We start from the raw sequence: 25554 nt of genomic DNA on the forward strand, positions 1-25554 counted from the left end.
GTTTAATTTTGTTCACGTTAAAACACTGACATAAAACATGAGTACATACTGTAGACCTAAGCATAAAAAATTGAAATAGAAAAACCACATTATGATTTTTTTAAATGTTAAAAATTTATTTTGAATCCAACTAAAATCAAATGAATGCACGATGGCGTGCATTTCGATACTATTTTCTTCAGAACCACGCCCAAGAATTAGGCTTACGTTAAAATTAGGTGGAGTGCAGCATCTAGTATCAATTATCCACAATAGGAACAATCGGTATTGTTGAGTGACAGACTTCAGTCCTTCATATTTGTTCGAATATTGGGGGCTATGTTTGAAACCCGTTAGTGACAAGGATGCAACCAGTGACGTGAATCACCAGTGACATGTCGGTCCTTTTCAAATATTTACTTTAATAATATTAATTAGTCATAATAACGATAATAAAGGTGATAACAATAGCAATATTAATAGTATTATTTATTTTAACAATACTAATAGTAATAATATGGTAATAATAACGATATTTAAATATCTATTTTAATTATACTAATTAGTGATAATAACATTGAAGGTGATAATAGCAATAATAAATTAAAGATAAGTTTATTTTTATAATAATAGTCAAATACTAATTAGTAATAATAATAATAATTATGATACTTATAATACTAGGCCTACTTCGATAATAAAAGTCACAACAACAACAATAATAATAATAATAATATGAGAAAAATACCAATAAAACACAAATTAACAATATTTTTGAAATTACTATTAGGCCATGTAAAATAAAACAATTGGTTAGCATCCTTATGTTATAAATTTTCATGGTAGGGAGGGAGGTTTTTTTCTTTCTTTTTTTTTTGCGTTGAACATGTAAAAAGAGTTTCGCAAGGAAAAAACAGCAAAAAAAAAAAAGAAGAAAACAACAGAGACCAAAATTACATAAAAGGAATTATATAATTCATCTATAGCAAGCAGAAACTTTACCTATGAATAACAGCGTCATAATGCAATTATCTCTATGTAATCATGCACAATTCACTCCTCAACACAACAGGCATCATGGATACCATGTGGCTACAGTATAGGTCCTATAGAACAACAGTAGAGCATAGAACTGCAAGTGGTCTGGCTAGTGTGCGGACGGGTGGTAACAAACCTATATTCAATGCAGTTTGTGAGTGTTTTGTAAAAAAAAAAATCGGGTCGGTGGCCTTTTTGATGGTACGGAGGGGATGCTAACCAATTATTTTATTTTACATGGCCTTATTAAAATAATAATACTAAGACTAATATATAATAATAATATGAATTTTAAAAATCGAGAATTTTTTATTATTTATATGGTAACAATAATAATATCAGCAAAAATTTAAACAATACATAATGTTAATGCTAAGACTAATAATTAATATTAAAACTAACGGTAATAAAAACAACAATAATAATAACAACAATGACACCAATAATAACAGCAATAATACTAATTGTGGCCGAGTTGACTTGTGGCCGAGTTGACTGCAGCCAAACTTTTTGTGGCCGAGTTGACTTGTGGCCGAGTTGACTGTGGCCGAGTTGACTGTGGCCGAGTTGGATCGAATTCGGCAGGAGTAGGCCGACAGTAGTGTAGGCCCTAGGCTGTTCCCCGAGTAGGCCTTACTTTTAAAGTCTGGGCCATGGACGCTACTGCATCCAAAATCGACTGGTGGTTATTATGGAAAGAGGTGCCAGCCATTGAAGAATTAAAAGTGTAAGCTGATTAATTTCTTATGCTCATGTTATCTGCTTGTTCTTTAGTCTGAAATATAGCCCCATCATACTCATCATAGTTCAAGTTTCAATCAACACCTATAATATTTGCAAGTCGATGATGCACACTGACGCATATATTCTAGTGGGGTCCTCTGTCAGTATATATTTAGATTCAGATTCAGAATGCAATGTAAATGACAAAGTAGGTAGGGTTTTGGGTAATTGATCATTAAACTCATTTTAACTATCCCTCTCCCCCCTTCACCCTATCCCCACATACCACAGCTTTTGTCGTGAGAAAATGTCAACTTATCTAAAGTCTTTGGCTATGACATATACAAAGACAATCTTTATATTATATTTCAGATTGGTAAGACAAAACTCTTTTTATACCTTTTTTTCGCAAAGCAAGGTAATGAGACAGTAACAACAAAAATTTTGCTGAAAAACTTGCGTTTTATATTTTTTCGATCTTAATTTATTCGTCCAAACGACCGTCGGAATTAGCCCCAAGGATATTATTAGATTACACATGTATTTGAGTTTATGTCTGAACAATGAACTTGGAGTGAAGAGTAATCAAGTATAATACCCTGTCCAGGCTATAACATTTTATATTACAAAAATATGTGACAAGCTTAATAGCCGATAGAAAAAAATGTTTAATTTGATAATCATTTATAATAATGATCGATAACATGATTATGATATTGATGAATATATTTATTTATAATGTTATTAATAATGTCATATTTTTGTATGGGCTTTAATATCCGATACATAGATTATTTATCAATTAACAATGGATGCAGTTAGTTTACGTGAAACCACATCTTCACCTGGTCTACCGATGATTAGCAGCGAGGAGAAGGAACTTGCCCACAATGCTAGTGAGAGTTTCAAGGTTGGTAACTACCAGCTGTGTGTGGAACAGCTCAAGAAATTGTCTAATACTCGAAAACATGATCCAAAAGTTGACCACAATCTAGCTGTCGCACAGTTTTACATGTCGGGTTGTAAGAACACCGATGAGTTTCGTAACAACTTGACTCAGGCATCAAAACTTGTGAGTATGTTTTTAATTTATAGTCATATTGCATGCTGTAAGTCTTATAGTTTGGGTACTCAACTTGTTTCCATAATCTTGGTTCGATCTACATTAGTAACAAGATTTATTACATTGCTATATAGTGCCCTCCTTACAATTACAGCTACTCACTTCACATCCTGTTTCCCACATCACACACTTGACCCTTGACCTATTTGAAATCTCACCAGACATAGATTAAAGACAGTCTTTGTTGTTACTACCAGTCTTAAACCAATTCCTATTTCTGATTGGATGTCATTGTATGTTGGATTTGATCTCTATAATAACATCCAATCAGAATTAAGAATTGCTTTCAGACTGATGTAACAATAGCCAATTTTTGGAGTAAACAGTTGTCCAAGTGAGTGTTATGGTAGCTACACATGTACAGGGAAGACTTCCCTTCATTAGCTACCATCTATTGTGAGGCAAATAAAATGAAAAATTATAAATTATGAATATTTGACCATTTTTATTTTTTATTTTATCTCAAAACCCAACCAACCCAACCTCACCACACCTGTCCTCTTCTTGCCATGAGGCACATAAGGCCTTTTATTAAACCCAACCAACAGTAAGTGAAATTCGCCACTTATGGAGGGTAAACAATAAAATCAAGAAGATGAATAAAAAATGTAGGTCTACACTAAATAAACAATACAAAAAAGTTATCATTATTTTCTTTCTCCTTCCCCACCCCTCTTCTTTCTGATTGTGCTAGGCCCAACTATCGTTAAATGATCTTGAGTCGCTAGAGGATGTTGAGCAAGGCGTGTTCTTTTTCAACCATGCTGTTATTCTGTTCCACCTGCATCAGTACCAGGACACCATACGCATCCTGGAAAAGATGTTTCAAATCCTGGAACCACTTGGTAAGAATTATCATTTGAAAGCTACTTATCTTCATAAAGCCTCTAAGCACCTAACATTTTTACCCCCAGTCATTGGATCAAGCACTTATGGAACACATACTCATCTCCCTGGGTAGAATTTTATAATGTTGCAGCTAGTAATCAGCGCATTTTGTGGTTGAACCTACCAGGTACCCACTTGTTGTAATCCTGGGTGGAGTGTGTACCTTGCCAATGGAATCAAGCAAAATGCACAGCAAGGGATTGAACCATTGACCTCAAGGTTGAGAAATAGAACCCTAACTGCTACGCTAAACCCCCTGTAAAAAAATTCGGTACACTTTTGGGAAAAAGGAGGCTTTGATTGTCACCCCGTCTACTGCCCAATTCACCATCACAGGAACCCTACACTCCCGGAAATAAGTCGGGGGTAATTCCTGGTGTGTTTTACACTGAGGAAGCACAATCATTAAAAAAAACACCTCATAATGAGACTTTGTTTATAAAGCATCTTAATTATTTCATTATTTTAAGAAGGCCCTAAATATCAGCTGAACTTTGTTAAGCTGGAATGTTCACCCTCTATAAATAACATTATTAAAAAAATAATGGAAAAAAATTGTGAAAAAAGAGCATGCAGTGTTTGAAGAAACTTAAGTCAAGTTTTTCACTGTGCCCATCAATAATTTAAAGGAAAAGTTTACCAATTTTATATAATTTAGCTGATTTAGCATACTCAGTTACATAATATACCATTTTTGAAATTACAAATCACATGCACCCTCGTTACGTAGGCGCTATTAACTAGATTTGTGATGAGGTAACAGGCTCATTGCTCGCTCCATGCAGATTAACAATAGGCTATTGCAATGCACAGGTTTAGGATGATTCGTAGACGAGGATTTCGTTGTATTACTAATATTGAATTGCGTAGTATTTTTGGTCAGATTTGTTATGGAGGAGCAAATATGTACAAAGAAACAACAGTAGTCAATAAAAGGTAAAGTTAGGAAAATAACCCATAGCTCACAGCATCATTGTGGTAAATTGTGGATGTTCGTGGTCTGTGACTATGTTCACATCATTCCACAACAACAATGACTAAAATGAACCATAGCATCGGGTTACCCCCCAGCTTTTCCGAAAGATGCAATGGGTTCACTGGACCTCCATTTTAAGTCCTTATCTGAGAAGATTTAGTGCTACCAACCAAACCCTGGATGAGGAGCGGCTGGAACCAGCGCCTACATTAAGGCTGTAGTTAGCAGTGCCCCCGCCTTACCGCTCGGCAAATAAAGTTAGTTTCAGACAATGACATTGATGACTTTCCTTTGTAACAAATCTTTATTTAGCTTGGTTATTTTGTTGTTGTACCTTAACATTCTTAACTTTGTAAAGTGTAAAGCCGGGTACTCAAGGCGATGCGACGGCAACACGACGACGAACGCACGCAATGGCGCGGAACCAACAGACCGCTTTTTTAATGAGGATCTGTTCAGACTGCCACTGACAATCAGTAGACGGCGTTACGTTGTCTATCGCTCGCCGGAAGCAGCGGTGGATTCGTCGTGCGACGGTCGTACGACGCAGCGAGTGCCCGGCTTAAGTGTCACTGCCCCCAACAGTCGTCGGCCGACTCAATTCCAAATTAAAACTTTTCTTAATCTCTGATGTTGCGTCTGTGTAGTAAGATAAGGAAGGTGAGCAAACATATTCATGTACAAGTTATTTAGGTTTTCATAAATCAATATATAACAAAAATCTTTCGGAGTAAATCCAAAGTTTGAATTTTTTTATTTTTTATTCAGGCTCTTATTACTATAGTACACAATATTATTTTCTATTTTTAACTCTATTATTGCATCTAAGTAGTAGGATAGAGAAGGAAGCCTGAAAATGATGCCTCAGCAAATATGTGCCGGTACATGTTATCTTTAAAGCTATCATACACCGCAGTGCAAACCTCATCACCCTCAACCAACTCTAGCACTAATGTAGTACTGGTGGATGAGGTACTTTGTGCTTCAGAAAATGAAGACACAATACGCCTATTGTTTTTTATAATACTGATTGCAAGATCCCTATTATCCATATTATGTCCTGTAAATGAGAACACATAAGCACCAGGCACTCTGCACACAAACTTTGCTGTTGTCAGGTTGTAGTCACCGCCAATGTTGGTAATCACAGCATCATATTTTATTGGCTGTGTTTGATCAAGCACACCGGTCTTGTATCCTACTGACTTGACAGAAAAGGCTGATTTGATGATCATTGTGTTTAATGGTCCTGGCTCCCCTTTCCTGCCTGGAGAACCAGCAGATCCTGGTCGGCCTACTGTTCCCATATTACCTTTCTGTCCAACATCTCCCTTCTGTCCAACATCACCCTTTTGTCCTACAGGACCATACTTTCCAGGAGCACCATATTTTCCAATCTCTCCTTTTTCTCCTTTTTCACCTGTGAGTCCAATCACTCCCTTTGCACCATTATCACCCTTTGGTCCTGGATTACCATGGGTACCTGGGATTCCAGGAATGCCAGCTGGTGAACTGCAGCAGGTATTACAGGAATTCTGATCACCTGTGTTTGTTGAATAGACATGGCAGACAATGGTAAAGAAAAGTATTGCTGTTGCTAGAGACATGCTGAATCTGAAAAGGAAAAGTGTAAAAAATGATACACTTACTTCTAAATGTGGAATGATTTTAAGAATGCATAGTATATAGTAAGTATTTTGAGCATATATATTTTGTTCCTTGGCCTTATTTCAGTTTCTATTTAACTTATTAACAAATCTGTGCTTTGTTTGAAAGAGGGTTCTGTTGCACTATGACATTATCTGATGTCAAATTCTTTGACACACATGGCTGAATGCATCTATAAATAATGTAAGCAGATAAACAAAAAGAGTTTTGTAATTTGAGTTGGATGATAGAAGTGAATTTTGCTGAAGTTTCAACGGTCTGTGATGTTATCCAAGGCTACGGACTTGTATGATCAGAATGATAACAATTATGTATTCAGTGTATAGTATTAAGTATTTATTTCACAAAATTAAAAAGATAATGAAACAAAATCAAGAATGGTGAGAGACCAATAAATGTGCTAAGCTAGATAGACAAGATAGACAAAAAAACACATAATAAATATATATATAAATAATATAAATATACATACATATAAATATAAATATCTAAATATATACAATCTCTCTATTTACTCCCAGTTTCATAACCAGATAGTGATGTTTTTTTTTTCTTTTTGTTTTTGTAGAAAGGAAAAACTGAGGTAGGCTAAGGGAAAAACAGTACTACTAAAGTAAAAGAGAAAAAAACAATTAAAAAATGAAATAATCATTGTATTCCAATGTTAAGGCACTGAACCTGAACCGAATCAAACACATAGTAGGCCAAAAAATAAACACAAGCAAAATGGTGAGAAGTTAAGAATGTAAAATGAGAAAAAATATTAAAGAATTATTGAAGATAAATAAGACATGCTAAACAGCAAAATCAGTTTAGTTGATCACTGATCCAAGGGCCCAGCAAATGAGTAAAATAGATATTATTTGCAGAAACTTGATCTATAAACTGAAGGTGAATATTTATTGTTTTTATTTATTTGTTTTATTTATAGTGAAACAATACTTAAGCTCTTCTGCTCTATCGATTTCACACAACAAAAAATGTGATTTGCCCATAATTCAGATATGTAATTGACGTACCTCAAACAAGTCCACTACACAAAACAGACAGTGTGGACAGATCTCGCGTAAATAATGTATACAATTTGAGCAATTCAAATATAAACTTAAACTTGACTTGCATACATTTTTCCCTTTTGTTGCAGAAAGTAAATTGATGGTGGTTGTGTGTTAAGCATAATTCTTAACTAAGAAATCATTAGAGTACCTTCTAACAAGAATATAGGTAAATAATTGGGGAGAGACTCATGCATCTTTATTATAAGATCTAAGTTGATCCAAGGATCGTGTTGATAATCATGAATCATATTAACATTGGTTAAAATAAATTTCAAAATATGTTGGGAAAAAAATTATTGCAAATCTGTACATAAATTACCAAGATAAAGTTTGTGAATTGTGAGAATATTGAGGCCAAGAGAGGTGTGTTTGCCAGTAATCAGGAATTTGTACATAAGTGAATAATAAGCATAGCTTAGATATTTAAAAATTGAGGCAACCAATGACTAACAAAAAGTAAATGAATACCAAAATACATATCCAAATAATGAGCAGCACAATTTTTGAGCTTCAATTCTATGTGATGCATGAAAAGGAAAATGATTGAAAGTAAATGTGTTCAGTGATGTTGCTGAATCCTGTGAATTAGTCTGTACTCCATATGACCTTTTATTTTAGTACCAATTATTTATTTATTTATTCATTTATTTATTTATTTATTTATTTATAATGACATTAAACAGCGGGAAACTCGCCACTTACAAGGATGGATCTGAAAAGTTAAATATAAATGAGAATAGAAACTTTAAACTATAGTTCAGTTAAAAACAAAAGTAAATAAAACTAAATGATACAAGCAACTTCAACTAATATTTAAAAAAAAAGAATTACTGTATAACAAATTTAGTGTAAAAGTACATAGTCTAAAAGCTTCAATTTACATGCAACCTAAAGGTAAAAGTAAATAAAAATGTGTAATTGATCAGTCATGATGGGTGAAAAGAAAATTCTAATTGGAACAAGTTGTTTTAATTAAATAGCAAAAGTATAAATACATACAAGTAACTTACTTCTAATAGAAAAAATATGAATTAAAACAGATGCAAAATAAAAGTGGACAGTCATTTACCTTGAACCTAAAGGTAAAACAAAATTTTAATAAAAAATTGTAATCTATCAGTCATGGTGCATGAAAACAAAATACTGATTGACCAAGATAATAATAGAAAATGTATAACCTGAATTATAGAAGACAGCTTTAATTATATAAATCAATTACCACAAATGTAGAATAAAAGTACACAGTTAAAAGTTTCCCATTTACATGCAATCTAAAAGTAAAGGAAATTAAAATAAACTACGAAGAGCATTTAGAATAATGTTGATGTTGTCATATCTTTAAGGTCATTTTCAAAATGATTTTGAAAAAATTTCTCAAATTTGGTTGGTCTGTAGATAAATATTCTGTTGGAATTTCTTTGTCCATTTAGGTAAAATTAAGTTATACATGTATGTCCATTTATTGTGACTAGTATTCAGTAAAATTGAAGTTATTTTCCTCACTAGATGTTTTGTTGCGAGCATCTACGATGTCTTCATTCTTTTTAATCCAGTTATCAAATTTGGCCACACTTGATGTTTAGCCAGGCAATAAAGCAAATTTTCATTCACAATTTGATGAGTAATTTTAACGATTAGTCTTTAAAATACATAATTACAGTAATATAAATTTTGAAAGGTGGCCGTCTTTCTAATCTGAATGCAATTTATGAAAATATATATTGCATAGCTGATATAAACTCTTTTCCTCAGTATAGATATTAACAAGGTAGACTAGAAATTGCAAATTGCAAGTGAAGTGCTGCGAAGTACAACTGAATATAAATGTTCTTCAAACAAAATTATTTATGCGAGTCGAGGGAAAATAATGAATAATAAAAATATAACAAATAATATGAGACACGACCCATTGTCTATATTAGAACACTGACACTGAAACATAGTAAAAATGAGCGTTGGTAGCGTGTATGCCAGTCTACAACAAGCGTCGCCTAAATGTAATAATTAGCACGCTGAAATAGGCTAGTAAAGTTTAACTGGTTTTGTAAATAATATTAGCCTCAAAATATTGTGGCTGAGACATGGACCGATTAAACGTAGAAATAGGAAACCTAGAAATATAGTAAAAACGCTGAATAGTAATACTCGAGCGTCGCCACATGCGGACGTTGGTATGTGTAGGTTAGTCTACAAACGTCGCCTAAATTGATTTTACCCGGCAGAACGAAAGAAGGAAACTCCGCTTTTCAGTCGTCTTAGGCCCTTGTTTATTGACAAACAATGACCTTTCAGAGGTCAAATTGCTGTCAAGAATATGAATTGGCTGCTTCGCAGCAAATACTTACTTTCTGTAGTTGATGGCAAGATGAAATTGAGTCTCTGGTTGTTGTGTCTGTACCAGCGAAGATTGTTATGAATCCTGTAAAATTCTCTTATATATTTATATCATGCGGGTAATGTGATCTGGGTCAAACACATCCTTTATTGCAAATGAACATTTATCTAAAGTTGCAGTTTGTGGTTGGACACCCAGATAATACTGAGAGAAGGAGGTGATAATAATGGAAGATTTCCGTATCAACAGTAGACAACAAACGATTTAATTGTGTTACTTGCATGGGAAAGGAAAGTTGGATTTGCTAAATGTGGGAATTTCCGTAGTTAAGAAAGTAAATTGCACATGTTTATGAAATCGTGCTGAATTGCAGGTCTAACCAATACCAAGGCACCAAAATATACATATTAGTACAAAGTTATAAAGTCTAGTTAAGCCTATATCATAGGCCTAATGCAACAGTAACTCCACAATTAGTTGAAAGCAACAAGTTTATTTTTTCTAAAATGTTTATTCAACTTTATAACTAGCAAACATAGCACATCAGTATCAAGATAATGAAATTACCCAGGCACCAACATGTATGAACTACTATAAGCCTGTCATAGCAGTGTACTGTATAGTAACTCCATTATTAGTATCATTATTATTATTAGTACTATTATTATTAGTATTATTAGTATTATTAGAATCAAGTTTTTATATTTTTTTAGTGGTATACACAATAATATGATAATAGGATATTAATCAAAAACAATGATGATGTGGCATTCTCTTAAAAATCTTTTGCAGTAGAAATCCCACTGCTGCTAAGTTGGCGGCGCTACCTCAAGTAAGGAGCCTATTACAATCCGACAGGCAAATTCCATTGATGATTTTAAGGCAGCTTTAAAAACTCACCTTTTTAACTTGTATCTTTCTTAATTTTTTCCCGAATTTTATTTTTACTGTTAAGCGCATTGAGGCTTTAGCATAATGCGCTATATAAGCCAAAATTATTATTATTATTAAGGAGGTGCGATTTTTCAGGGGAAAAAAAAGACTTAACTACAGAACAACTTAACTACAGAAATTTAACAACAGAGATTAACAACTAAGTGAGAATTATTAACCATGAGAAAGTTAACAAAGATTGAAGAGATAAGCCTACAAATTCTTTTTAAATACAAGGAGTTAAGGTGCCTCACGAAGATCAGCCGGTAATGAATTCCACAACTTTGGGGCAGCTACAGAGTACGACCTGTCGCCATAGGTCTTGAGACGTGATGCGGTAACTGATAGTATAGACACGTCAGTGGTTGATCTGAGAGACCGAGAACATGTTGCAGAACGAGACTTCAATAGTTGAACAGTGTATTGTGGAGCATTATGGTTGAGGGCCTTATATGTGAGGAGTAAAACCTTGAATGCGATGCGCTTGTTTATCGGTAACCAATGTAGTTGATTGAGGATAGGTGTAATGTGCTCACGTCTAGATATTCCGGAGACGAGCCGGGCTGCTGTGTTAAGACATAGCTGCAATCTTCTCAACCGACTAGCAGGAATACCACAGAGAACAACATTACAGAAATCCAACCGAGATGTAATAAGAGCATGCACTAATTTAAGAAGAGCGTCATTGGTCAGGAGCCTTTTAATGTGCCTGATGTTACGAAGGTGATATGTAACTGACTTGCAGATTTTGGATATGTGTTTCCCCATCAACATATTAGAGTCAAAAACAACTCCAATATTGCAAACTTCTGATAATAGAAGAACATTAGTCTCGGCTCCAATCGCGATGCTATTGATTGGAGGCGGTGTTGAAAGGTACTTCGAATGAATACACTTCAGTCTTGTCAGGATTGAAGCACAGCATATTATTTTTGTGATAACCAGGCTTGTACATCCCTAAGACATGTTTCAATTGTATGTTTTGCCTCAGATCAATGATTAACTTGAAAGCTAATATACCTGTCTCTTATACACATCTAGATGTGTATAAGAGACAGAACCAATACCAAGGCACCAAAATATACATATTAGTACAAAGTTATAAAGTCTAGTTAAGCCTATATCATAGGCCTAATGCAACAGTAACTCCACAATTAGTTGAAAGCAACAAGTTTATTTTTTCTAAAATGTTTATTCAACTTTATAACTAGCAAACATAGCACATCAGTATCAAGATAATGAAATTACCCAGGCCTTGAGACGTGATGCGGGAACTGATAGTATAGACGTGTCAGTGGTTGATCTCAGAGACCGAGAACATGTTGCAGAACGAGACTTCAATAGTTGAACAATGTATTGTGGAGCATTATGGTTGAGGGCCTTATATGTGAGGAGTAAAATCTTGAATGCGATGCGCTTGTTTATCGGTAACCAATGTAGTCGATTGAGGATAGGTGTAATGTGCTCGCATCTAGATGTTCCAGAGACGAGCCGGGCTGCTGTGTTAAGACATAGCTGCAATCTTCTCAAACGACTAGCAGGAATACCACAGAGAACAGCATTACAGTAATCCAACCGAGATGTAATAAGAGCATGCACTAATTTAAGAAGAGCATCATTATTCAGGAGCCTTTTAATGTGCCTTATGTTACGAAGGTGATACGTAACGGACAGATGTTGGATGTGTTTCCCCATCAACATATTAGAGTCAAAAACAACTCCAATATTGCGAACTTCTGATGATAGAAAAACATTAGTTTCGGCTCCAATCGCGATGCTATTGATTGGAGGCGGTGTTGAAAGGTACTTTGAATGAATACATAGTACTTCAGTCTTGTCAGGATTGAAGCAGAGCATATTTTGTGATAACCAGGCTTGTACATCTCTAAGACATGCTTCAATTGTATTTTTTGCCTCAAACCAATGATTAACTTGAAAGCTAATATACAGTTAAGTATCATCAGCGTACAGTATGTATGATACTGAACACCGTGACTACTAATTTGTTTACTCAGTGAGGAAACATACAATAAAAATAATATTGGTCCCAATATAGACCCCTGGGGGACACCACAGATTATGTCAGTACAAGCCGAAGAACTACATCCAATTATCTCTCTCTACCCAGGATGAGTACTTGGTAGGATGGTGTATCACTGACTTTACTAGTTTCGTGCATTGAGAGAGTAGCTTAGCTCTGTTGGCTATTCTGGTGGTATCCAATGTGTGTGAGCTGAACCGTAAAGATACCGAACCGTGGAGATACCTAGGTCCCCGGTTCAATTCCAATCGCTACCTGTCCTTGTGTTATAGCTGGAGGGCTGAAATACAGTTACAATAGCGCACCATCTTTAGAATGAGACGTTTAAGCCGTTGGTCCTGTGTGCATTTATGGCCAATTTGCATGTTAAAAAATATACAGTACACTCTTTGGAAAAGAGTAGGGGATTGTCTCCCGGAGTACTGCCCAATCACCACTAGAAGGACCCCACTGAAAATAATTCTTCTAGATTTTCCTGGACTATCCTTGGTGTTTTCCCGCCAGCGGAGGACCTTTCAAGAAACTCTGGAAACGTGTTGTACACGCAAATCCGGCACAATGCAGCACTAGTGCTTTATAGACCGGGTTTTTGGTCCTCTGTAAGGCAAAAGGTTTTCAGGTCATAAGTGTGTGGCCAAGTTGAGGCCCTCGGTAAAATAGAAAAACACACACACACAAATTAATTCAGAATCCAATAAGAACCCAACCCGAAACTAACATCCGTCAATTTATAATGGTAATTGTTTATATTTACAAATAAATAGGCCTATGTTGAAAACAATATTATGATTACATTAGTATAAAAATATAACTGTACTCAGAAAAATAAACTTAACCAAGATCTAAAAATATTTCACATTAACAAATAAGTGCAATCAAATTAGTTAAAAACAATTAGATATGTTTTTAAAAAAAGTATTGTAATTGCATTAGGATAAAAAACACTTTTGCAATTGCTAAGTATTAAAATGAAACATAAAAAGCAAAACAAACATGTCCATCGAAAGTGAAATAATAAGTGCTTTCTTTCGATTAGGGAGATGATGAAACCATGCCAAGTTTGTCTTGCCAATACCTAGGCACCAAAAATATACAAACTACAAAGTACTATCATAGACATACGCTAAAGTACATAGTTGATCGGTTCAAATGTAAAAGGTTTTTTTTTTAAATTTTGATTCAACTTTTTATCGAACAGACATAAAAATAATAAAATATTTTTCACTTGAAATTACAATTGAAATGTAAAATGTGTGTATGCTCAGCAGGGTGTAGTAATATTGATGTAGCATTCTTTTTCATTTCTTTTGCAGTAGAAACACTAGCACATGATGTGCTTCTCCTATTGGTTGAAACATTTCTGAGAAATCAACAGGCGGATCGTGCTTTGTTCTATCTAAACTACCTTGAGAAAGTGTTGCTAGGCCAGGATCCAGCCCCCAAGCAAAGCCAAGCCTCAGACCAGCAGTCTGGAAAGGAGGCCACAGAAAACAGTAATTCAACCAGTGAAAAATATGAAATGCACAAAGCAGTACTTAATAAGGTAAGAGTATTGAAATAGATCCATCTGGTTGTTTGTAGTAGTAGGTAAGGTAAATTTTAATCAACCAATGATGGTGAAGATACTTACAGAACGTTTCGAGACCTGTGAGGTCTCATTTTCTGCTTGCGTTTCATCAACGTCATCGCACATTCCTCTGCTAGTCAGAAGTTGCAAACCCTACAAAAATTATGGTCATTTCCAAATATCACTTTGGTTTTGACATCAATTTATTGTCTTCCCACCTGCACACATTCATATGCAAGTTATGTGTGGCCACTTGCAGACCTTTTTAGAAGAAATTTGTGGTGGGTTATTATATGATGGCCAGCTGTTATGAACTGACATTGAATAAAACACCAAAGATGATTATATAGATGGAATTTCCTGTGTTTTTTGTGGTTGATACAAGGTACCAGATGAGGCACCGGGGGTAGGCCAGTGGGTTCAGCCATCAGGGACAACTGGCTCCGTATGAAGAATTAATATTGGCCTTAGGTGAGGTTGACCAAACTGTCGGGAAAGACAAATCACCTGTCTGGAAATAATAATGCCACTGCAGCAAAGGTACTCGAATATTGGTGTGGTATTCTTGATAGTGTTTTTGCTAATGATGGGACTGTCGTATAATGAATCCAACGGCACTCTCTGCGGCAGACAATGCAACAGCGCCTGCTGATTGTCGGTGGTAGTCTCAATGGATTGTTGAAAACGACCCGTTGCACGCGCATAGTGGCTTTGCAACCTCCATAGAATCATGTTGACCGAGGACGATTGGGCGCAATGGGTGTCCAGGTTTAGTAACACCATTTTCTTTCTTTGTAGTGCAAGACAAGATGTTTTTTAGGGCTCCGGTCAATGAAAGCTTGTAAAAGGGAACTGAAGCATATGATGAATTCATCAGGATCGGTAAGGCCCAATCCTGAATATTAAATATTATTTGACAAAACATGTGACATGCCTAAATATGGTCATGATGACATCACATCATGACCATATATAGGCACATCATGACTATATATGTGGCAAAAAAAAGCAAAACCAGTCACTCGTCGCATCTCCTGTCTCAGAGATAATGGCCAAAACATCTTGGGATGTCAACATTTTTGAAATTTATTTTATTGCACTAAACTAACCTTTATATATCTATACATCATGCTATGCTGTTATTTTCCCCATTTTCAATGTTCAAACAACAATTTTTAACAATTTGTTGAAATCCTAAACTTTAAAGGCTGATTTCTCAAATATTGTTCTTTAAACAACTGTATGTTTAAACTGCTATAATTGCATGCTGGATATAAATGATTCTTTTACCATTTTATAACTCTCAAAAGAAAATTTGATAGTGTGGAAGGAGCCCTATTTGACATTATTTAGGACATTATTTCAAAATATATAATATCGATAGATAAAGAAAACAAATATTGAAACCCATCTAAACTGAATTCTGAGTACAATTATATAATAAAAATTTAATAATGTAGCCTAAAATCTGCTTTAAATAACAAGACCAAAATGATTTATTATTTACACTTGCTAACAGCATTAATTTTAATCTCAAAACTAAAGAAATTATTACATAAAATTTATATAAGTCTACTTATTATTAATTTATTGAATAAGTAATATATCTATTTATTAACATCAAGAGTGCTTACTAAATGTTAATATGTAATTCTTCATAATAATCAATGACATAATTGTCATCAAAATCATATAATTGTGTATTTAGAACTTTACTTATTTTAGCTTTACTTATTTTCATTGTACTTATTTTAAATTTACTTATTTTAACTTTAATTATTTTAACTTTGCTTATTTTAACTTCACTTATTTTCATTTTACTTATTTTAAATTTACTTATTTTTATTTTACTTATTTTAACTTTATTTTAATTTTACATATTTCCATTTTATTTTCATTTTACTTATATTCATTTTACATATTTTTATCTCTTTCTCTTCAGACTGCAACCACACTATTCATGAAAAGTAACTTTGAATATCTACGACAGAATTATCGAAAGGCTATTAAGTTTCTCAACAGTGCACCACAATCCTTAAATTTCCACGTCACAGGTGAATGCATCTCCGCCATGTACTTCAACAACATCTCCTGCGTGCATTTCCATTTGCGTAAATACAACCTCGGCACGTACTATGCACGCAGAGCAATTCAAGAAAATCTCAGTGCTGTTCAAGAAATTCCAAAGAAACAAGGTGCGTTTACAGATTTGATTATTGTTTGAAAACCAAAAAAAATCTAGTCTTTGATTATTAAAGCTAGGCTGGAAAAAGTGGACGACCGTGTGACCGGCATTCAGAGGAAACATGAATGTCCCAGAGGCATTTTGGGGGAAAAAATAAAAAAAGAACTGTTGTAAGTGTACAGATAACATTTGGTGCTGCAGGTATTTATCGAGACAACTTTCATTGTTGAAGGCACAAATTTTTTTTTTTTCAGGCCCGATTAAAGCTTGTCTAGAAGTAATGCTAATGTGATAATTCAATACAAATTAAATAATATATTATCTAATAATTATCAGAAAATATTTTAGAGTTCTTCCAAAAATCTGTTATTAAAATAAATCCAATTAGATTGTAATCTATTACTCCATATTAATCAAATTATTTCATATTAATTATTATTTCATATTCTAATTTTAATTTAGTATTAATCCAATTATCTGATAAATCTAATCATAATCCAATATTAATTTAATTGTTATCTGATTAATAAATATTAATCCAATTATCTGTTTAATCTTAATTCAATATTAATCCAATTATCTGATCAATCAGTCTTCATCCATTATCAATCCAATTGTTATCTGATCAAACTCAATCCAATATTATATTAATCCAATTCTTATATGATTAATCAATCTTAATACATTTTTTATCTGATTAAACTATGCTTAATCCAATATTAATCCAATATTAAGATCAATCTAATCTTGATCGCATAGGTTGTGAGCTGTCAGGAAGGCCTTTGAAAACTCTTGGGATGAACCGGCATTTTGAGTTGCTATTCAACATGGGAATCCAACTGCTTCATGCAGGCCAGCCACTTTCAGCTTTTGACTGTCTTATCGAGGTTGTGCAAATCTTCCCTTCTAATCCTCGGCTGTGGCTGAGGATTGCAGAATGTTGTATTCTGGTGCATAAACAAGCTGAGGTATTTATTACTTTTTCAAATTATAATAACTATCATCATCATCATAAATTTATAGTGCGCATATTCCATAATAACATTTTTATGCACATCACAATAAAATTGACAAGTGTACCATACAGTATTTACAATATTAAAAGATTAAATAGTTTAATTTATTCTTTTTACAGCATAATGAATAATCGAAATAGACCTATATAATCATAGTTTTTATGTATCCTACAATAATTACTGATGTACTGCTTGTTTTATCATTGAAAGGTGTTTCTTTTTTATTTGAATTTGTTTGTGTTGTTTAGATTAAAGGAAATTCTAAAAAGGATGATGACAAGAGACGAGGCATCGTTGAGAAAGTAGTAGGTACCGGAATATACAGAAAAGTGGTGCTTTTACGAAGTGCATCTATGATGAAGAATTACAGGTAAGGTGTCGGTCTAATGTCTGTAGTTTGTCTAACCCTCAGCTGCTTAGCTCAGCCAGCTAAACTGGTTGTAGCCACGGAGCGTGCACTGAACTGTGGAGATCGGTTGGTCACTGCTTCAGTTCCCATCGTTGCTTCTCCTTGTGTTTCAGCTGTGCTGAAACGCAAGTTGCGAGAGCATACCTTTCGGATGAGACGTTTAAGCCCTTGTTCCTTTGTGCACTATTACCCATGTGCATGTTAAAGAACACAGTACACTCTTCGGAAAAGAGTAGGGGATTGTTTCCCGGTGTACTGCCTAGTCACCACCAGAAGGACCCCCACTGGAAAAAGTCTTCTTCAGACATTCGTGAGTTATCCGTGGTGTTTACACCGAATAAATCTATCCATCCATCCATTCAAAATTGCTAATCCCCAATGGAGAACAAATCGTTTGTTATGGAGAAAAACAAAATTTTAACTTTTACAGAATAAGAGGCTGTATGATCAATTTCAAAATCTTTAAAATGTTAGAGCTTCAAGTGGCTTCACCCCCTGGACCCCTCCAGAGGTGCTGGGACAATGCCCCTCCCCTGGTGTCAGCCAAATCCAATGTCCATAAGTTGCTAGCAACTTGGAGGTTATCTTTGGCCTGTGAGATCAACTCTAAAAATAATATGCCTCTTCAAATAATTTAGGAACCAGGGCTATATGTGAGGTCTCACCACGAAATGAGACGCATCGTTGGTGAAATCATATTGAGATATTCACCAAAATACTGTAGGTCAAAGGCAACATTTTTACAAAATTTTGATTTTAATGTTTTTGAATAACTTCATACTTATATTTTATGATTGTGTACTTTTTAAGTGAATTTTCTTACTAAAACAGTGTTCTTTTCGCATATTCTGTAATTCCAGTCCTGTTATTTGTACAAGTTAGTTTATCTTTGAGGCCGATTTTCTCAAAACCTGGTTCTCATACACCTAAAATTTAAATGCTCACATCTCTGGATCTACTTATCCTAGGGTAGCCATTCAAAGACCAAACTAAACTAAATTAATGTGATTTACCAAAATAGAATAAATATAATATAAACTACAGTAGAGCCTCGTTGTTACGTACCCCAGTTATACGAACCCTCGGTTTTACGTACCCCTTGTGTCGACGATGACGTCATCAAAAACCCCGAAAATATTCAAAACAAACGTCCCTTTTCAGAGCAACCATAAGTAAAAAGACTATAACAATAAACTGTAACAATAAACAAACCATAATGCAACATATTTTCATTAAACAGCAACGTTGATTGAGTCTAATACCGGGTTGTTATAATCTAAAACCAAGTGAACTGAGTGAGATGAACAACTACCGGTGGTGCTCAAAATAATTGCTTTCCTCCTTAGCTTCGTGTAGCAAACCATGGAAAAACTTGTCTGGTCGAATTTTCGAAGCTGAGTAGGCATAGTTTTGTACACGAACGCTAATTGGTTGGCTTGCCCAGTGCACATGGGTTTAGTTTGTCTCAACAGACCCAGACAACACCACAGCTCTGTTGTTTAGAATAGGCATGAAGGGGAATTCCCAAGTTATACCTTTGTCGTATAGGTAATCTTACAATATTTTCATGTTCTTTAGTTAAATAAAAGATATAAAGTGTCATTTTGTAGTGAGACCTCACATATATGGTCATGATGTGATGTCATCAATGACCATATTTAGTCTTGTCACATTTGGTTTTTTTCAAATGAAATTTGAGAGTCTTGACAGGGTGTAAATAATATTATCTTTTGCTTGACATCAGCTGTAGCAGTGGACAATCGGCCGCTATGCCTGAGGCAACATTAGATTTTGCTAGCCTATGTTTGTGTAATGCACTCAACTTATTGGAATGCGATTGGCAGAATTCTGCTACACCTCTCAGCAAAACGAGTGGCAGTGAAACAGACAGCACCGACTCCCATAGGTAAGGTCCTTATAATTATATAATATTTATTAATTTATTAAACCATATTTCACGAGGGTAGCCTATCCAGTAAAAGCTGATCATTTGGGGCCTTCACATACATTAAAATACAATAAAATTTGATAAAATATTATGAAACAGGTATAAAACAGCATAAGAAAGATTCATATACAAACAATTCACAAAATTGACAATGGAAACAATTTTTAAGTAAATAGAAATTCTTTAAATTCTTTAAATCTAAATAAAGTACATAAATGGATGAAATGAATGTTTTATTGACTGCAAGGCAATCACTATTATTAATTTAATTTTAATTTATTCAGTAAAACCTCAGGGAGTCCAAAGAAGAATACTTAAACAGAGACAAGATGTGCTCCAAGTATTTGAATATAAAAATATTAAAAGTTAGAAAAGTGATAAAAATTCCTTAATACGTTTACGACTATATTTTGATAAAAATAAATCTTTAATATAATATCCTGAACACTATCCATTTTTGGAAAAATCTGAAGAAAAAAGTGTAATTAAAATATTGCTCATGTTCAAGGATAAAATAAGATTCAATGAATTTCTTTATTGAAACATTTCAGTTTTTCTCTAATTTAATTTTACTAAAATTATTAGAAGTCAAATTAGTTTATGTAAAGGATATAGAAATGTATTTTTTTGCGTTTGCATCTGTTAATTTGTGAGGAAAAGAAATTCTTGTTTGAATTTTTAATTGACGTCTAGCAACATAGTTAAATTTATAATGTAAGCACTTTAAATATATTCTATTGTTTAAGTTCATTAGGATGTTTTGGGGGAATACCAGAAAAATATCTGAGTAAGGGCCATGCAGCTTGCGAAGCATCAAGAAGGGTTGGTGTTTGAATTTGTTGTTTAGAAATGTGGAATATGGAATTTAAGTGAAAAAGTAGCTGCTTTAGAGTGGGGGGGGGGTTTTTTGGTAGGGCCCCTAGCCCCTGTGTCCGCATGATTCTGTATTGGATACAGACCTCCCAAAAAACTTTTATTTTTTGCAGTCCAAAGCAGCATGGATTCATCTCAGACAAACCAGCGCCCCCATCACAACCTTTGAAGGGCAGTGAAGTGATTAGTCTCCGCTGTTCCATACTTGTATGCAGTGCTTATGTAAAGCTTTGTCTTGGAGACTTCACTTGTGCATTGGAGTATGCAGGGAATCTCCTAAATCAGTCAGAGCTGTCTGGATCTCTAAGGTTAGCATTTGATTATTTTCATTATATTTTCCTAATTTCTGTTAATGATTTCTTGATCTTAGTAGTTTTATGTAGATGCCACACTTTCATAGAACCATCATCTATCATGTTTTTAAAAGTGGCAGTGTCTGTAATACCATTTGAGGGCCAACATTTAAAAAAAAAAAGGCTTCCAGAGGAGCATTTGTGTACTGTTTGAGATAGGATTCAGTTTCAAGGAAACCGTGAACCTCTTGCATTTCTATACACCAGACGTGCCGATCCCTGGGTCATGAAAATCTGGAGAACTCTTTAAAAAATCTGACGATTTACCAAAAAATCTGGAGGCTTCCAGAATTAACCACAAGATGATGCAAGATACTAAAAAAGACATGTCAAAAATTGCATGGATGCATGCCCGCGAAGTTGGCCGTTGGTGACAACATTCAAATCGAAAATGGCTGCTTGTTTATCGCATTGTGAAGTGAGCAGGTGGTGAATACTTTGAATAATAACGATCAAATCAATCAAAGTTATGTATAAATCCGAGTATTTTGTGGAGTACCTGTAAAATCAGTGAAATTGGGTGAAAATTACATTTGATCGGGAGAACTAGAGATTTGTTAAAATATCGGGTGACACCCGACAGGATTGGGCGAGTTGGCAGGCTTGATACACTTCTCTGCTTTAGCTTATTATAATGCAATGATATCCCATAATTCCTCTCTTTGACCTTTGAACTCTCAAACCTGATTTACTCTCACAACTGTGAGGCGATAGCTAAATGCTCTGAGAGGGCAATAGACACAAAAACCATTTACATGAAGTTTTTAACAGTTCTTTTTAATGCATAATTACATAAAGTACTTATTTGAAATCAATCCGACATCATATGAAATTTGATAGTTTTATATTATATAGTTCTTTAAAGGTAGTTAATGTATGTATGTTAATGTGATGATGTTAGGTCACATAGTTAGATTAGATGAAAATACACCAGCATTTACTGCTATGTCATTTGCTTTAAGTAATTCTAAAACATATAAAGGGCGTGTTGGTAGACCGCAAAGTAACTTAATGAATCAATTGCAGGTAGATGTAAGAAAACGACATCTTTGTCTGAATAGTTATGAAGATCTTATGTATCTTAAAGAAATTGCTAATGATAAAGATTCATGGGCGAAATTGTTTCAAACATGTATGAATTGATATCGCAGCGTGTAGTAACTAGTCGCAAGACTTTACCAGAAAATGTATATTGTTATACTGTGTATGTTTTTTGAAATAAAGTTTGAATATAATATATATATTTACATTACACATGAAATCATATAACAAATATATATTTTATTATCCATTTATTTTTTTATTTTATAAACAAAGGACATGATGGAACATCGTAGGCTAGCCTGTAGCTTTTCAATGAATAAAGTCCTATAAAAAGTCATTGTGTAATAAAATGCCTCCGATAGGATTCGAACCTGCGACCTCTCACTGACAAGGTGAGTGTCATAACCACTAGACCACGAAGGCTTCATGGTTGAACAGGTCCAAATAACCATCGGGAACATTGTATTACACAATGCGCTACGTCTCAAGAGAGCGTTTGGCCAGATAAATCTGGCAATACGGCTAGGTGTATTATGTCGTATGTAGAAACTTTTTATTGCAGATAGCCAATATTTCGACCTATCCTTAAATCTTCATCAAGTTACCTTGACCTAAGGATAAAATACATGCTATTTCTTTCCTATATTCTTTTATTATCGTACTGAAACACGTAGAACCCCACAATGTTATATATATGTATGAACTTTAGAAGCACTTTATTCAAAAGTCCAACATTTCAAGTTATTATTTCTTTAATATTTGATATTTTCAAATTTGTTTTATCCTGATTAATTTTATGTACTAATGTTTAATAATAAGATTATCTTCATATTATATAATCTGTCACTTTTAAAGTTGTAAATACAGTAGAACACCTATTAAGGGTACACCTTCGAGACCAAAAAAATGTCCCTTAATGTTTGTGTCTCCTTAAAAGGGTTTGCCATAGTGTTTAAAGATGTACTTTTCCTCATTCTGTGCCTGACAAAGTGTCCCCTTATTTGTCCCAAAGGCAGGTTCTACTGTATGTATCGTTAGAGGTCATCATTTCTTGTCACCTGACTACAACAGTCTGTTATCACATAATTGTACCATTTTAGGTGAAAAAGAGCAGTCATGTGACAACCAGCATGGGTGTTGTGACTATTAAAAATGTAACAAACTCAACTTGCACAGTAAATTATAATTTTAATTTTAATACATATTTTTGTATTTAAGACAGTATTTTTTTTTTTTAGATATCTTGGGCACATGTATTGTGCTGAGGCATTGATAAACATGGACAAGATCTCAGAGGCCATCAAGCATTTATCGTTTGATAATGTCAGTGATGTCAGAATTCAGTATCAAGGAGATCAAGGTAGGCTAATTCAGACATCAGCAGTTCCAAGTCCCCCTGCAAGTAGTGGGAGTCTTCGGAAAAACAGGACATTCCTTCCGCAATCAAGCAAGAATTTACTGGAAAATAACCTTCTCTCTTGCAAATTTATAATAATTTTTACTATTTTATTATAAATTGTCTCAATGAAGTCAGTGCAGATGGTCCCACGGAAGATGGGTACCACCATGCAAAGTAAAATAAAATTAAAAGTGTGTTAAAAGGAAGCTCATTTAACAAGATATGCAGGAAGTGACTTTGTTCAACGTGGGACCCTGAGGAAGTGGGTTGTTGGGGTGGAGGGACTGCAGCGTGTTATTCCCTGAGGTTGCTGTCTGTCATTCTCCTCCCCTAACCAAACTACGACTCTCCTTTCCAACCTACTCTTGATTGATAAGTTCTGTGGAATGAAAATTGAATATATTTAGCTCAATATGAGTACACCACTATTCTATATTGAATTGAAGTAAAAAAAATATGTATATATTATATGGTTTTGTATGCAGTGACATATTTAAAAGTAGTGAAAGGTGTGGGGCTGAAGGGGGTGCAAATGTTTAATGTGTGGTGGGGAGGGGGAGGCTTGTTGATAAGGTGAGGTTAGCTAACTGGCAAAATAAGGGCAGCATTGTCTCTAGAAATCTGCCAACAAGGGGTCCGACTTGTCTGACAGCAGAGTCTGAACCAAGGGGCCGACTAGAGCCTCAATCTGGGTCCTGGAATAAAAAATTCCTGGTAGGGTTCATGGGGAGAATTTTCATGGCTTAGTGTGACCCAAACATGTGCTTTAGGACAGAGGATCAAAGGTCTACAAAGAGTGCCCCAATTCTAATTCTGCTACAATGTTGTAAACACAAATAGAACCTAGACCTAGGCTACACCAAATACAAGGCTTGGCTAGATTAGGCAATGAGTGATGACAGATTGGAAAATTTTCTTCACTAATTGCCTTCAGGCCCTGTTGCTTTTCCATAGCTCTATTTTTAACACTGCCCTCACAATTTGACAATAATCTTCATAATTATTTACAATAATGGTTTGTGAGAGGAAATTTAGATTAGATAATCATTCATTTGGCAAAATTAGGAGCATATATTTTATTGTTACTGTTGTTAATACATTATTAAATCAATGTTAATATATTTGATGTATTTATAGGAAGTGATAAGGAGAAGAATGATAACAGCACAGATGGCGAGGCCTCAGAGCAAAGGTCAACGGTAGCAATGTCATACCCAGCGTCGTTGCAGACTGCAAAAGCGACAATGGCCTTCAACCTTGCAACAGCCTTCTGTATACGCGGTGAGATGGACAAAGCAAAACGTTGTATTATGCAGGTGCGAGAACAAATACATTTGATTTTGATTTTCCATTTTAACATTATAGGTTCATATATTCATATATTAATATACTTATATCATACATTTATATATTCATATATTTTTATATTCATATATTTTTATATTCATATATTTATATATTCATCCCATGAATGTACAGTGTTTGTTTTGTTTTATTGAATCTAGTTTCACATGTAGAATGATCGGAAATCCCAACTAGAAATTGAAAATTTATATATTCTTATATTTTCAGGCTTGTGCAATGATTCCTCATTCAGAAGTTCCACCTCAGGCATTGCTGCTGGCTATTGCCATAGAGCTACAGTGTGGTGAGAATTACCTTTAATTTCAACTAATTTTTACATATAAAGCTTATCGGAAATAACACCTGTTCTTGTGTACAAGCAAAGTTAGGCCTATTGCGCTATTCTTTGCTTAACATAGTTTTAGGTACGAGTGTACTATGTTTAACCACAATGGTCAGTGGTTGTGCACTTGTATACCTCTCCAGAACAACAGAAAAGAAAAAAAAACATGAATAATGGTTGAAACAGAAAAGTGGTAGAAAAGCAAACAAAAAGTGAGAGAATAGAAAAGCAACACAAAAGTGAAAAGAAAACAAAACTGGAGAGTGGAGGAAAATTAGAGTTTGTCAAATAAGAATGATTTAAGACAACAT

At 34.4% G+C, this 25554-nt stretch overlaps 2 protein-coding genes across 3 annotated transcripts in view; one reads left to right on the plus strand and one right to left on the minus strand.

Annotated features, from left to right (window-relative positions):
- The window catches only part of LOC117119034 (CCR4-NOT transcription complex subunit 10-like), a 29050-nt gene that overhangs the window by 1594 nt on the left and 1902 nt on the right, over positions 1–25554 (plus strand). Inside the window, exons 2-13 of one of the 2 annotated variants that reach the window (XM_033263842.1) lie at positions 2531–2812; positions 3558–3708; positions 14076–14305; positions 15128–15211; positions 16272–16524; positions 17250–17482; positions 17779–17900; positions 19684–19845; positions 20874–21068; positions 23396–23517; positions 24694–24872; positions 25129–25204. In XM_033263842.1, coding sequence (XP_033119733.1) covers positions 2549–2812; positions 3558–3708; positions 14076–14305; positions 15128–15211; positions 16272–16524; positions 17250–17482; positions 17779–17900; positions 19684–19845; positions 20874–21068; positions 23396–23517; positions 24694–24872; positions 25129–25204 — 2071 coding nt within the window. In that variant the 5' untranslated portion in view covers positions 2531–2548. The remainder of the gene's footprint in view (positions 1–2530; positions 2813–3557; positions 3709–14075; positions 14306–15127; positions 15212–16271; positions 16525–17249; positions 17483–17778; positions 17901–19683; positions 19846–20873; positions 21069–23395; positions 23518–24693; positions 24873–25128; positions 25205–25554) is intronic. The other variant, XM_033263843.1, reaches the window with a different exon arrangement.
- On the minus strand, positions 4914–9927 carry LOC117119036 (complement C1q tumor necrosis factor-related protein 7-like). The gene is made up of 2 exons (XM_033263846.1): positions 9799–9927; positions 4914–6341 (listed from the first exon to the last, which is right to left on the minus strand). Exon 2 carries the CDS (start codon positions 6332–6334, stop codon positions 5552–5554), a length of 783 nt encoding a protein of 260 aa, XP_033119737.1. The 5' UTR covers positions 6335–6341; positions 9799–9927; the 3' UTR covers positions 4914–5551.

This window comes from Anneissia japonica, unplaced genomic scaffold (genome assembly GCF_011630105.1).
Source record: "Anneissia japonica isolate Jap-2015-1 unplaced genomic scaffold, ASM1163010v1 scaffold1826_len1998817_cov189, whole genome shotgun sequence".
Lineage (NCBI taxonomy): Eukaryota > Metazoa > Echinodermata > Crinoidea > Comatulida > Comatulidae > Anneissia > Anneissia japonica.